This window comes from Papaver somniferum, chromosome 7, assembly GCF_003573695.1.
Source record: "Papaver somniferum cultivar HN1 chromosome 7, ASM357369v1, whole genome shotgun sequence".
Taxonomy (NCBI): Eukaryota; Viridiplantae; Streptophyta; class Magnoliopsida; order Ranunculales; family Papaveraceae; genus Papaver; species Papaver somniferum.
The window spans coordinates 108,837,023-108,851,622 of NC_039364.1; the positions used below are offsets into that span (position 1 = coordinate 108,837,023).

Consider the following 14,600-nt stretch of genomic DNA (forward strand, 5'->3'; position numbering starts at 1 on the left):
CTTTTCTAAAAAATTCTCTCCAACGATAGTTGGATGGTTAATTTTTTTTTTCTGATTTGGCAACTTGAGTTTGGGTGAGAGTATCCATTTTTAGAGACTCTCATCCATACCCACATCATATATTTTAAGGTTTAAAAGTATTTTTATGTTAAATATCTTTAGCAAAATAAGATAACACAATGCATATCCATACTCCACTCGAGATTGTTTTTGAATATCTAAATTTTATGTGAGCTATACTAATAAAATCTGATTTTAGTTAATCTCCTCCACCTAGGATACATATCTAAACACCACTGGAGATGCTCTAAGCTATGGCACATATATGTGTATCCAACTTACTGATGCTTCTGATAACAAAATTATAAAAACTATTGGAATTGGAGCTGCCACGGAGCCTGGAGAAAATACATCCACGAGGACTAGGAGCTAAGCAAGCCTGAGTGCTTAGCATTGAAGGAAGATGTTTTTTGGGCATTAAACTTAAGCTGGAGAATGTCCATCTTCGAGTCACCCTTGGTCACCCATGCTTCGGGAGATCGTAAAAGAATTTAAAAATAAGACATTTATCTTTTGAATGAAATTTATGCAAATTATAAGAGAAATAAGACATTATGTTCGCATGTGCCTTGACAACCACCAATGTGATCACAAGCTGTGAAAACAACTTCGCCCCAGAAGGTTAGTGGTAGATCTTTGCTGTGGGAGCAGAAAATTGGTGAGTAATTCCAAGTTAGTGATGCTAGTGATTTTGTTCAGACGCAATGTTTAACTGTTTATGGCCAAGGCAGAAAGCCCATGTCAGATTAGTTATCAGACATGGCTAAAGAAGGAATTCTGAAGAGCAGATTAAACATGAAGTATATAACTGCAGAAAATATTAAATATTGTCAATTCTACAAAAGAGTTAAAGAACAAAAACATAAACCAAATACAGAGGCAGTACTTGCCAAAACACCTCTATATAACTAAGCATACTACCAGAGAACACATTTTATCAGAAAACTAAATTAAGCATCAGTTTTGCTTTTAGATTTCTTTTTCTTCTTCACTTCGCTGACAGTTTCGACATGTTAACATCCTTGCTTTTGCTCTTTTTCTTCTTGGTTGTTCCGTTCTGCTCCGACTCAATTCCATTCTCACCATTCTCCTGAGACTTGCGCTTCTCTTTTTTCTTTTTCTTCTTCTCAGTGCGCATATCTTCTTCTGAAGCATCTCCATTAGTTGATTTAGCAGCTGATTTGTCCTCTTCCATAGGCTCTACATCACCTTTTGACTTCTTTTTCTTGCTGCTCTTCTTTGCAGAAGCTCCATCTTCTACATCCATATCAGTTTTCTCATCATCTGTGAATTCATTAATGCAGAGTGAGAAACAAACTAGACCAGTAGGACAGTGGCCATTCTATAGTTCAGCAGAAACTCACTACATAAGAACAAATGTTTCCACTTCTACATATAACAGATGACGGACTATCTTTGAGCAAAATCCAATTACCAATTATAAAGAAAAATAAAATAAAATAAAGTAAAGAACAGCTGAGCGAACAAGATAATCGTTATAAAGCTGAATGTGGAGAGATTGTAAGGATGACCAGTGACTATTATCAAGCTGAACGAAGAGCACTGTAAGGATGAACGATAATTATCATGAAGCTGAATGGAGAGCATATTAATGTGATTACTATAAAGCTGAATTGAAGGGTGTTTTAAGGATGAATAATTGCACTGTAGGAGAGTGCAACAAAACATAAGATGCAAAATAAGCAAGCGAACACAAAGACCAATTTTAGGCCAAAAATCAGCATTCTTTCATGAAGCTGAATGGAGAGCATATTAATGTGATTACTATAAAGCTGAATTGAAGGGTGTTTTAAGGATGAATAATTGCACTGTAGGAGAGTGCAACAAAACATAAGATGCAAAATAAGCAAGCAAACACAAAGACCAATTTTAGGCCAAAAATCAGCATTCTTTCATTCTCACCTTTATTACTTTCAATGGCAGCTTTCATCATGTCAACATTCTTGCGAGGTGCAATACCCTTGTCATAGAAATCCAGTCTCTCTTCGACTTGCTCACGGAGCTTGTCCCCGAATACAGTGGTGTTTGTCTCTGTTATTAGTGGTAATTGGTAATGATGAGTCAGACAAATTACAATGACAAACCAAGTTAATAGCATTCAGCAACACAATGAACTTACCCGAAAAGCAGTCAATGCGAGAAGCAATAGAACACTTGTTGGCAAGATAGCGAGCCATACGACCTTTGTTCTTTGCAGATGCTCGTCCAATGAAAGATGAGTGGAAGATGAGACCATATTTTGGAGTGTTCCCCCGAGTTTTTAACGCTCTTTATACAAGAAAACCAAGAAATGTTAAACAAAGAAAAATAATACAAAAAATTACATGAATGATTTTAAAATAAAAAATGACCAGCAGGCCTGTACAGGGAATCCAGTCGAAGGACCAAATGTAAAACCATCTACACAATAACATGATGGACCCCAGCAGAACTGAGAAAGACAACCAAATTAATTATACCTGAAGAGTGCTTTCTCTGCACCTAAAATCTGAAGAGTGGAGGAAGGACACTTGGCCAAATTTGTAAGACTCCCAGCATGAGAAATTAAACGAGCTCCAACCATTTCACCAATAAGAGAAGCCAAGTTTGGTGCAATGTCATTCATCTTATTCACTAGATACTCATGTAGATTCTTCCTGTATTGTGCGAGGTCCATCACTCTCTGGGCAAATTGCTCGACATTAATTAAGTCAATAACGGACAAATCCTGCCCTGCAAATAAAAAACAGCAGATGTCAAGATGATGACTATGAAAATAGAGAGAGAAACATTGGTCTACAAAGTAACATAATTTCACACGTACCCATGGATGCTTTCGCTGCTTCCACAATCTCCTTTGCCTTGTCTTCGTCTCCAAGTATCTCAGTTAATCCTGGGATCTTGTCCTCAGAAAGCTCAGACTTGTTCTCAATATATTTTGCAACTTTGGCATAAAGATAGTTATCATTAACAATCTTAACTAGTTCAGGGAAGTGCCACGAGTACCACTCTCTGAAGAAAGGAGCAGACAAAAAACATTCAGGCCAAGATATGATTTTTCTACAGCAAAAATAAGAGCTTATACCCCACTTAAAAGTGACAAAACTGGAACATTTAGCTACTCAATGGCACTAGTTTAACAGTGAACATGATATGAAATTCAGAAATAGCAACACACTGTTACATGCAGGAGCAAGCTTCAATAACACACCTGATTCTCATGGAGAAGGTGTTGACATCTTTATCCAGAGTATCAAGGAGGAAGATAGCTTGAATAACCATGTTATCAACTCTGTTGACATTGAACTTCACCTTAGCTCTGCTGTAACTGTGAGCCAACCCAAGCTGAGCCTTGTCCAAATCGGTGAGCTACAAAGCAAATGATAAAAAAATTCATAACCGCGCCAACCACATTAAGAATTAAGAAAAAAGCAAAGAAACCTTGAGAGTGAGAGACCGAAGTTACAAACCTTAAGGTCACTAATGAACCTATCAAAATGAAAGCGGACACCACGGAGAAGTTCAAGAATAAATTCATTGCTTTGGCAGGGAATCTTAGTTTCTTCGAAGATATGTGACCCAATCTTTGGCTCAGCAACTCCAAGACTAAACTTAGGTTTCTTTCCTTCTTTGACTTTGGGTAAATTTAACTCCAAGAAGTTTCTTAACTCATCAGTCATAAGCCCTGCAAAAAAAACCCAATAAACAAGCAATGAACTTAAATCTCCAAGCCATTGTAATAAGAAATACAATTATATACATAAAATAAAATAATTTCTAAACAGAAGATTGATCCGACGAGACATGGCTTGAGTTTCCAATTCAAGTTAGCACATTTCATAAATAAACAGAGTACAAACATGCATGATTGGCGAATTTACATTACAACCAACGAAACATCCCAAACTCACAAAAATGGCTCCTCAGATTAAACTTGCAATATCTTAAAACCTCCACCTCCACACCCACCACCACTTAAAAGGACCAGAACCAAAACCTCCACATGGTCCAACATCTAGTAACACCACCTCCTACACCAGCAACAATGCCACCTCATGCTTAAAACAAGGGGTAGAGTTGGTGCTGGTGTTGGATTGAGAAGCTGAGGCTGAGTTAGTGGGATAGGTGTTGGAAGTATAGGAGCTTGTAGGAGGTAGGGTTGGTGCAAGAGCAGGTGTAGTGCTGCTGCGGGCAGAGGACTTGGAGCTGGTCCTGAATGGTGGATGAAAGGTTTCAATTTTGGAGCAGGAGGGAGCTTTGGACTTTGGAGAAGGAAGTGTCATTGCAGAATCCAGACAACATGGAGGCGGAAGTGGTGGTCACTTTGGGGTTTGGTGGAGGTTTTGGTGTTGATGTGAGTCCTGGAGTCAGTGATGGTGGAGGTGCAGGAAGAACCCAAAACCCAATACCAGGAAACTTAAAAGAAAGATTCAAACACCAACCACTACAAAAACATACCCAACCTAACACAAATCCATAATAACATCATCTAAGTACTAAAAATCCAATAGAAAACAAAACAAAAATAGGTAAGGAAGAAAGATCACCTTCAGAGACAGCATTACACTGGTTAAGAGCATCTAAAGCAGAACCAAATGGTGAAAAAGCAGCAATCTTTACAACTTTACCAAACCTATTAAGATCAGTTACCGAATTCCTAACAGCTTCAGTGTTTTGCCCAATCTCATCTATCCCATGAGCTTGAAACAATGAGTAACCAGATGCAGCTTCATGGAGTAGATACACCGCCATTACAGAGGCGTTTGAAGAAGAAATAATTTCTAGGGTTTATTTTTGCTTTCGCTCTCTTCTCCTCTCTCTTGTTTTTGATGAAGGTTTTTGTAGCCGACTTTACAATCTATGAGGACTTTAGCGAAAGGTTTAGTTAGGGTTTTGGAACATGACCATGTTTATAATGTTACACGTTCTATTATACTAAATAAACAAGATGTTTTCAGCCGTCAATTTAAATTTAGGGTTTCGACTATCCGATATAGACCGTCTATCTGGAAAAGTGGGCCCTGGTAAGTCCTTCCCCTCCCCTAGCCCCAAGGAAACGGACCACGTTAGCTATTTCGAGTCCGGTCTGGCCTTGATTGCCATTCCGGTCTTTGATTCTAGTTCCATAACAGTTGCCTCTCTACTCATCGGAGATGTAGCCCTTCCGGTCATTTTTGTCGTGGACCAAAACCTCAAAACTCAGATGCTGATGACCAATACGAGCAAGCTGAACTGGGGAACTCGTCAGGCGAGCTCAAGGGGAATGCCCATTTGATTCGTCGTCAGTATGATGCGTTAACCAGCACATAGAGAGCACCATGAGACAGAGAGCGTGGTGAATAGCTGAAGGTGTATGACATGGTATATTGCTAATTGTTTAACATTGGTTTTAGTGACATTTTGAGTACATATTAGAACCAAGATGTGCGGATAAATTTGATCTGACAGCCAAAGATTGCCCCACAGGAGAAACTCAACTGATGAGGTTCTGAAACGTAAATACGTGCTAATCGTCGAAATAAGAGTTTGAATATGATTCTCAAGGTGATAAAATTACGAAAATGTGTACAAAAACTCTTTTTTTTTTTTTTGAAGTATCTAGTAGTTGAGGTATCCTCCAGTATGATTGCAGCTAAGCATCAAGTAATGTATATTTTACTACCTCAGTTTATCTTCTCTAACCAAGTTTTTATTGAGATGAGAGATGACAAGATCAGCTGCTTCACAACCAGAAGATATTGCCTTTCCAACAGATACTCCGGCCCGATGGTTACCTATTGTGCCAACATCAAGAAGACAAATTAAATTAATACTCAAAACAGTGGGAACAAAAGTAAACTACTAGATTCAATTGTGATCTATTCATTATGATGATCTAGCGTAGCTACTAGTTGAGCAACTACCTGCATAGAAGAACCCTGGAAGACTTCTTTCCATCTTTTCTATTGCTTCCATAACTAAGTTGTAGCCATGTCCGTACAAGGGAAAGGCTTTACTCCAGTAGAAGTGGCTGTCATTCGAGAAATAGGAAAGTCATAATGAAGGACTTTTTTCTGAATAAACAGAGCCTAGGTCAGTATGACCGCAATCTAATGTCCACAGGTTCAAATATAAGGTTATGCTATAAACCGAAGAAATAACGATCTTAGTGACGATTCATACTTCACAAATCCCGGCTCTCCTTCTGCACCCAACAACTTCCTGAGGTCTGAAGTAACAACGTGCTTCAGCTCATCCCTGGGAACATGATTAAATATGTCATCCCCAAAATTGTAACCATTAACTAAAGAAACAAAACCAAATAACCAAATATCGGTGCTAATGAGTTATTGCCCAGGCATGGGAATCACTTACAATGAAGCTTTTGCAAGCTCTGGATTCCTACTACCTCCAACAAACGTAGTATAGAGATACATGTCACTGGGGGCTCGATCAGGAAACATCATGGAAGAAAAGAGAGTACCTAGACGAGGCGATAAGATTAAAATGATGCAAATTTTAGTTAGGTAGTTGATCAAGTATTTAAAGCAATGCTTACCAAGGGTTTTCAAACCGTTTTGTTGCTCTTTGGAAGGAACTAGAACACCAAATCCCTCAAGTGGTCTCTTGACATTCTGCTTCTTATAGGCTGTAATTACTACTGAGAGTGGCAAGTAAGTAATCTGCATTAGAGGGATTTAAAACCATCAGTAGCTAGTTATCATGACGTGAGTACAAGAAACTTGACCAAGGTTAGTGTGCCATCTCTTGTGCTTAAAGCATAAATTTAGTCTACCCAGATTCATCCAATTTATGATTACATCTGAGCAGGAAGTAGCTCATGAGTCGGTTACATGTGTGGTGCACTTCTAAAAAAAGGCACACACACTGTCCTGGTTGTCCAGGAGAACTGATTGACCAGACAGTTTACCTAACTGACAAAGCCACGTAGTTTTAGTGCATGGTAATATTTTCGGATCTGTACTCCAACTCCACATTGGAGAGTCTGCTTCGATTGTTCTTAGCGTCTGAAAAATCATTATCAACGAAAAGACGGGATTTCTTACCTTTGGAATAAAGTCAAGTTTGAAAGGACCTCCACGTGTTTTAATCTTCATTTCTTTCACATTACATAGCGGAGCCTGAAGCCACAAGAGCCATTTCAAGAGAAAGAGAATGTCAAATAAGTTCTCATATAGTTTTTTGAGAGGTTAAGATTATAACGGAAACAAGTTTTGAAGTTTAAACTGAAAGAAATTGCAGAATTTCTAATCATATGACAGTTCAGAAACATGCACAGGTAACTCCAACTCATCCTCCATGTGATAAATAGAAAGTGTCAATCAATGGCTAGGCTTACTCACGGTCATAATGACTGCATCAAAAGATTGGTGTGCAAAGGGCTCGCCTGTCTTTTGGTCAGTAGCATAAGAAAGGGACCAGTTATTTGATGGAGATATATCATCACCATTATACGATAACGATAGCACCTTTGATTTCAGTTTCAAATCATCTCCAAGATCTTTGGATAACATGTCAGTGAGTCTCTGAAAAATATAGAAACATCAGAGATTCAGAAGTTAGAGCCAAATACAGTTACCCTTTACCTCTACGCTATTCATGAAAAAAGGAATCATTTTCGAAGCAGGAAACTAGCTCAAAGACGATGATCTATAGTAACTCTTTCTATAGGAAATTGTTGTTCAATTAGTGCTGCTAACCGAGATACCCTAAGTCATCAAATTTCACATAAAGAATTGGAATCTGGAGGAATGATTTCTTAAGTAACTATCAAAACCCTTTTCACTCATTACAATCTTACCTGCATCCCTCCCTGAAATGAGAATGAGCCCCGCTGTAGCTTCCCTTTTTCTAAAGAAGTGTCCTTCCCCCCATTCTTTTGTTTACCTGACATTTTAGACCGTATTGCACCTACTATGATTGAACCAAACCTGATTATAAACGAACTTGTTAGATATCCAGCTATTGGGATGACAAAGGGTTTTCTCTTTCAATGATTTCCAGCAAGAACCAATACACAAATGGAAGGCATTACTTGAGAAGCATCCTTCATTAATACTAAAGGAACCAACAATTTTTATGAGCATAAATGAGAAACCTTAATCAGGTTCAACCTATAAGTAGCAATTTATCATTTTACCAGGGAAGGAACTTTCTTATTTGGGTTGTGTTGTAAATGCTCTGGCTAAACCTATTGATGGTAGGGGTGAAATATCATCTTCTGAATCCCGGTTAATTGAATCTCCCGCTCCAGGTATTATTTCAAGACGTTCTGTATACGAGCCTCTTCAAAAGGGACTTATCTGCTACTCATGTACAACATTTGTATTTATTTTTTGTTTAAACTGGACAACTGATTGTATAGTGCTGGTGCAATGATTCTATAAACAAGGAGGAGGAAGAAAATAAAAGAAAACCCTTATGGCCTACCATTCTAGCTCAATGCAAGTAATTTTACTAGAAAAGACTTTTCAGATAACATGCTATTTGTAGCAATCAATCAACACTTAGTCCATCTCTCCGACTTTCATTTCCCTGCATATCTTATGCTATGTCTTCTGATGAAACAATTTAGCCCAAAGCTACATAGTGCACAAATTCACTTTCTCATTGAAAAAGGTAACCAGGAGAAGTTTAAGTTTCTTGAACCTTACTTCTTTTCTAGATTCCATAGCTCTGGAAATGCATGAGCCATCTGTTTGCATACAGAACAAAGGTTGTTTAAACTAAGTATTAACACACAAACCAAACAGCTCATACAATCTATGACATGCCAATGAGTCATAAAAGCATACATCATAGCATACTCAAAGTGATCCCAGTAATCAAAAGATGCTCAAGATTTATCTCGTAACAAATTTGGACCAGTAGTTACACAACATCTCCTGCAGGAGACTCAAATTTCATATTAGAGAATATGGAGGCTCAAGTGCCCTTCAAAGCTTCACCTTCGACTTTGCAAAAGTGAAAGCCGACTTGATATATAAGGTCTTACAGTTTAGGATCATTTTAATATGGAGCACATTCTTTCAAACTCATCTGGAAGAATCATAATAGTTAATTACGTGATACAGGAATAACTACATTCACATTATTCTAAAGCCTTACTTCAGCAATAAGTAGACACACTTACAGACAGTGAATCAGCATCTCCAGCACTTGTACCCGCAACAAAAGGGTCAACAAGATACTCAACAACCTGAAATCAAGGAAAAATATTGATTAATACACGTGAAAGAGATATCAAAACAAAGCACCAAAAAAAAAACAGATAATTCTGTATCAAAGAAAAAAAAAGAGAGATGATTCTCAAGCTTAACGAAAAAATATAACAAAATAAGAAAATTCTATAGGATATGAGTAAAGGAAATACCTCTTCACCAAAATGGCGCTGGAAGAATTCTCTGACGCTACATTAAAAGAAACAAACAACTATCACATCCAGCAGATAGAAAACCATTTAGATAACTCATGAGTTCAATAGCGTAACTCATAAGAGATATACTCAAAAATTTCAGCTTAAAAGCCAGGTCTTGAAAAATAATACACAAAACACTTTGCTGAATTACCTTTCTTGAGAATACTCAGTTGACATCTTTGACTGGTTACTTCTATGTGCCGGTGATCTCCATAGAAACGGCTCAAAGAATATCTGAAACTGAAAATAAAGACGCGTATTACTCGGGTAAGTTTCAGAGAAACCAATTCCCTTCTTAGGGATGCTTGTCATGCTTCTCTTCCAATTATACTGCTTACTACAATTTTTATAGATTCAAGTACACTTTGTGCCCACCAAGTGTGGACCTAGCCCCATCCATGCATTGAACTTCTATAATAGAAGGCAGAACTAACATACAAAAGAAAAGGTGAGCACTGCACACAAGTTTCTACTGATATTTTGTTAATCGGCATTTGGCGCACTCGACCACTGTTTTTCGAATTGTCCAGTTACACTGGAACTCCAAAAAAATAAATAAAACATCTATGGAAAGCCCAGTGTTATCCATCGCAATAACCAACAAACTATTAGCAAGAAGTAGGAATATTACCTTTGATTTTGTGGAAAGTAAACTGCTTGCTATCAGTGCGATGGGATTTGAATATTTGATGGAATCTATCTTGGAAAATCAAGCAGATGAAGGTATCAAAGATAGGAACTAATAAGATCTCACATCAAAGGGAAGGGAGCTACAAAACATAAAGTCTCATCTGAAGAGGCAAGATAGTGACAGTATGAAATAAAACAAGCTCAGCAAACAAACATACCAGTGTGGGCGCCCCATCTTTTACAACGTATCTCTTGTTCTGAGATATGGGCTGAAAAAATAAAAGACAATTTTCAACTTCGTCGTGCAACCTAGAATGCATACATTAACGAGTATATGCGCAACAGTAAACTAACAAAGTAGGCAGGTGAGAAAATATCAAACCATAAATTGATAACATCATTAGATTTGAATTTCGAGTAAGCCTAGACTGTTCTTGCTAACTTTGGCACAAACTAATCTAACTTTACATTTTTTTTCATGGTGTCTCTTAACTGTGTTTATCAAAATATATGTATAGGAATGAGATGTCACACAACAAATTTCCATCTTCATGGCATTGGGATTGAAGTTATCGATATTTCAAGGAGTTAAACGGAAAAAGTAACCCAATGGAGCACCAAAGAACAGTGCATGCCAACAAAGGGAGGCACCTGGGCCATCATTTGAGATTTGTGTTAATATGTAGTATCCGTAATTTGACTAACATATATAAATTTATGATCAAGTGTCATTCCATACAAATTGCAGTGTCTCTCTGAGACCAAAATTATCGAGCAATCCTTTGACCTCCATGCTACTTTCAGTCTGCAAGAGGACATAAAACAACAACAATGATAATTGTCAGGAACTAAGGTGTTTCTCAATTTTAAATGTATTGCTGATAAAACTTCTTGTGAAAACATTCACATTTGCAAATTAGAACACCATGCATCGGAATTCTATTTCATCAGCTAGTTTTGTACTACCAAACAACACTGCTGACATTATAATATTGAAGTCACTTTCCAATATTTATCAAACTCTCACCATTGTATTTGCACCTTCGTCCCATATTAGACCATCTCGCGAAACACTTCTCAGTTTTCCTCCGGCTTTTTCTTCAGCTTCAAACACAGTGACATTGATACCTTGTGACTTGAGTTTATATGCCGCAGCTAGCCCACTACAAAATCATTAACAAAATGAGAAAAAATAAAAAATGATCTTATGAAAATCTTCTACAAACCGAAAGAGAAACATAAATTCAAGCCCAAACCCTAACTTAAAACAATCAGAAGTAACAATTACCTAACACCACCACCCACTACAGCTACAGATTTCACAGAACCTGCAAAACCCCATAATTGCACTTAGAGTTTGATAGTGAACTAAATTATGACTTCATTTAGTAAATAATTTCAAGAATTTGATGAAATTATATTTATTAGAGAGAGACAAATGAGATACTGTAGGTGATTCAGATTCTTACCTGGTTTGATTGATTCGGCCATTCGCGCTTTCCTAAAATGGGGGGTTTCTTTCTGGAAACAAAATAAGTACTAGAACCGAAATAGCTGCTGAGGTTTAGTTTGGCAATCCTACGATTGTTGGAAAAGAGTTTTATAGTAAAGTGAAACTGAAAGGTAAAACGAATCAAAAAGTAATCAAATTGTGTTTGGTGTTTATCAGGTTGAATTCAACTGCGTTTGCTGTAAAAGAACTAGAATATTTCTCAGTTTTTCCGAATTGTTTCTCTTTAATGCGGAAAATCAATTTAGGAAAAGGCTTATTCAAGTTTGCATGCCTCCAATGTTTTCCTGCACCAGTGCAGCCCAGTGGCCAAATTAAGAAATGAGTATGGGATTGACTTGACAAGCTTCGAAAAATTTCTAAGAGCAACTCCAATGCGTGGGATGCTCAAATTTTAGTCGTTTGTTAGTCCATGTGGACAGGCAAATGTGATTTCTTACCGTGGTTAGAGTAGTTCCTGTGGACTCAACAAACGTGAAATTTTTTCATTTTGTTCCCATCATAGACTCAACAAACATGAAAATGAATGGGTAAACTAACAAAATTATTGGCTTGTTGAGTGAGATGGAAGAACAGACGCGCGCTTGACGGAAAACCAGGCGGTTGTAGCAAGCACGCTGGCGTGTAAACCACAAACGCTGGTTGTGTTCCGAAATCGCCCGTTTTTCCTTCACAGGCCAGTGTCTGTGGTGAACCCTCTCGCGTTTTACCCAAAACCGCCAAACGGCTAAATCCGGACGGCTGTAAATTCTTGTCATCCAACGGCTAGAATATTCAGTTCTATAAATATTCCCCATTTCAACTCCAAGACTTCTTTACTCTTCTTCTCTGAGCTTAAAAAAATTCTTCGATTGTTCAATTCAACAAATTTGTTGAAAGAAGATGTCTCGGCCCTTGTTAGTTTGGCGAGCTCCGCATACTGAAATGAATCTATTTACAGAAACTATGTTTTTTTATTTACTCAGCTTGCTTCAACAAACTATCCATGGGTGAGTTTCTGGGCGGTTATTCACGACGGGTTCTGCATTGACACCCGTAATCTGAGCCGTCGTGCTATATGCGAAATAGAAAATCGTTTTCATATAATTAAGAAAGAAGTGAATGAGTTTGTAGCTTTAATTATGCAAGTCAATCGATATAGACTGATAGGTGAAAATGATGCTGAGATGGTAACAAGATCTTTGGCTGCTTTCGTCTCGAAAAATGTTTCGAAATCCTTAAAGTGTTGAACAATTTCAGCCCCTTCTTTGTAGTTATTTTTCCACCTAGTACTTCTCATCTGTGAAGCTAATGTAAAACGCTTAATTTTAAACATATGTAATTCAATGAAGCTAATTTAAAAGGCTTAATTTTAAACATATGTAATTCATTTAAATAAACCGATGTACTTTTAATTGATTAAAACTAGAATTACAAATGTAGCAGAATTAAAATACAATCTCTCTAAGGTTGCTCATCGTTAACTCACTCATCGTCATCTTCGGGGCCAGGAGTCAACCATTCTCCAAGACCTGGGATTTCTCCAGTTGCCAACATCTGGGATAAATTTCCAAAAGGAGAAAAAACTGGTTGAAGAACATGGGGCGATTGGAAAGCACTCGGTCCTGGTTGAAGAACTTTAGGCGATTGGAAAGCACTCGGACTCCAAACATGTAAGATGTTTGTTGTGGTGGTGGTGGTGTAACATTGGGTTGTAGGGTTGTAGGGCTATAATGATGATGAAATGCGTCTAGGATCTGGCTGAGTTACTTGAGGTTGAGAGATAGGCACAGTTTGTGGTGAAGTACTATGTCGTACTTGTGATGATGTACTCTGTCGTACTTGTGTTTCTCTCACCAATGTATTATCAGTCTCGTGCCATGATCTGTTGCTCTTGGTGGAATCGGAAGACTGTGAGCGCCCATCGTCATTTATAGTTGGACACAATTCAAACATTGTGTCCTCGTGCCATTTCTGACACACACCCAAGTGTATAGCCTTCATTTACCGATTCAGCCAATACATATCGTTCAGTTGTCTCTTCAAGTCTTCGATACTGGCAGCCACATTGTAGTAAGATAATCACGTTCCATAACTTGGGAAATAATGGGGATCGTGGTTGTCTCACCTTGTGAAGTAATACTTGGCATCTCCCAACGAATTTCGGGCATATTTGATGAAAATGATGAAGAACTTACACCTGTGGCGGGGTAAGTCATAAAGCATGGATCTTTTGGAGTCGGCTGGATAGGAATGATATTTGCATCATGAGCCAGGCATGATAACCATGAGAAATCAAACTCATAGATGTGCATGTTGTATCTCCCAATTACAGGCTTCGCAATCGACATGTACCAGGTGACATACGCTTCATTAATATTCCTCTTTGTATTTAGTTCATACCTCTCCCCTAGATTATTCTCAGCCGATCAAAATCTGATCCAAAGGTTCGCATATGTGGTGACGGGTTAATTGCAATTGCATGTATACCTTGTAACTGGTACAACAGTCTTTCTCCCAGGTACCAAACTCCTATATCCAGTTCTGGAGTGTAAAAAATAACTCTACGAAGAGTGAAAAAGTGGGGGTACAACAACCACACCCAGTATTTCGATTAGCAATCTGTATGGACTAACTCCAATATACTTTTAAGAGAATCAACTAGACAGTCAAACTCAATCTCAATAAAAGTATATTAAAGAGTTATATCTCTCTTTCTCTATTCAATACTTACTCAAGCAAATAGAAATCTGCGAGTCTAATTGAATACAAGAGAAGACACTTGAACGGTACCAAAGACCAATGTTCAAGGATCAATCAATTTCAATCAACAACCAAAGGTTGGATTTCCCAATTGATCGATTCAAACGCACAACCTGTGATATTTCAATTATATAACAAAATATAATGCGGAAAAGAAATAACACAGACACCAGAAGTTTTGTTAACGAGGAAACCGCAAATGCAGAAAAACCCAGGGACCTAGTCCAGATTGAACACACA

The 14,600-nt window shown here is 37.8% G+C and overlaps 2 protein-coding genes across 2 annotated transcripts; both read right to left on the minus strand.

Moving 5' to 3' along the window:
* Nucleotides 1-840: 840 nt before the first annotated feature.
* Nucleotides 841-4,931, minus strand: LOC113298085 (nucleolar protein 56-like). The gene is made up of 8 exons (XM_026546750.1): nt 4,608-4,931; nt 3,531-3,745; nt 3,272-3,429; nt 2,885-3,072; nt 2,541-2,793; nt 2,201-2,349; nt 1,984-2,112; nt 841-1,344 (listed from the first exon to the last, which is right to left on the minus strand). The coding sequence occupies exons 1-8, from the start codon at nt 4,810-4,812 to the stop codon at nt 1,049-1,051; spliced, it is 1,593 nt and encodes a 530-aa protein (XP_026402535.1). The 5' UTR covers nt 4,813-4,931; the 3' UTR covers nt 841-1,048.
* Nucleotides 4,932-5,541: 610 nt separating this feature from the next.
* On the minus strand, nt 5,542-11,955 carry LOC113298086 (protoporphyrinogen oxidase 2-like). Its single transcript, XM_026546751.1, has 18 exons — nt 11,578-11,955; nt 11,397-11,436; nt 11,136-11,271; nt 10,848-10,913; nt 10,327-10,377; nt 10,110-10,178; nt 9,630-9,718; nt 9,434-9,470; nt 9,194-9,259; nt 8,715-8,755; nt 7,862-7,991; nt 7,404-7,586; nt 7,107-7,181; nt 6,599-6,722; nt 6,415-6,523; nt 6,223-6,297; nt 5,964-6,070; nt 5,542-5,834 (listed from the first exon to the last, which is right to left on the minus strand). The coding sequence occupies exons 1-18, from the start codon at nt 11,597-11,599 to the stop codon at nt 5,719-5,721; spliced, it is 1,536 nt and encodes a 511-aa protein (XP_026402536.1). The 5' UTR covers nt 11,600-11,955; the 3' UTR covers nt 5,542-5,718.
* Between the last annotated feature and the right edge of the window lie 2,645 nt (nt 11,956-14,600).

Coding starts and splice junctions, on each gene's coding strand:
- LOC113298086 (XM_026546751.1), bottom strand. CDS start 11,599: ATGGCCGAATCAATCAAACCAG. Junction 9,471..9,629: donor ACTGAGTATTCTCAAGAAAG/GTAATTCAGCAA, acceptor CTTTTAATGTAG/CGTCAGAGAATTCTTCCAGC. Junction 7,992..8,714: donor CTATGGAATCTAGAAAAGAA/GTAAGGTTCAAG, acceptor GTTTATAATCAG/GTTTGGTTCAATCATAGTAG.
- LOC113298085 (XM_026546750.1), bottom strand. CDS start 4,812: ATGGCGGTGTATCTACTCCATGAAGCTGCATCTGGTTACTCATTGTTT. Junction 3,746..4,607: donor GTGTAATGCTGTCTCTGAAG/GTGATCTTTCTT, acceptor TTTTTTTTGCAG/GGCTTATGACTGATGAGTTA. Junction 3,073..3,271: donor ACCTTCTCCATGAGAATCAG/GTGTGTTATTGA, acceptor TCCTTTCTTCAG/AGAGTGGTACTCGTGGCACT.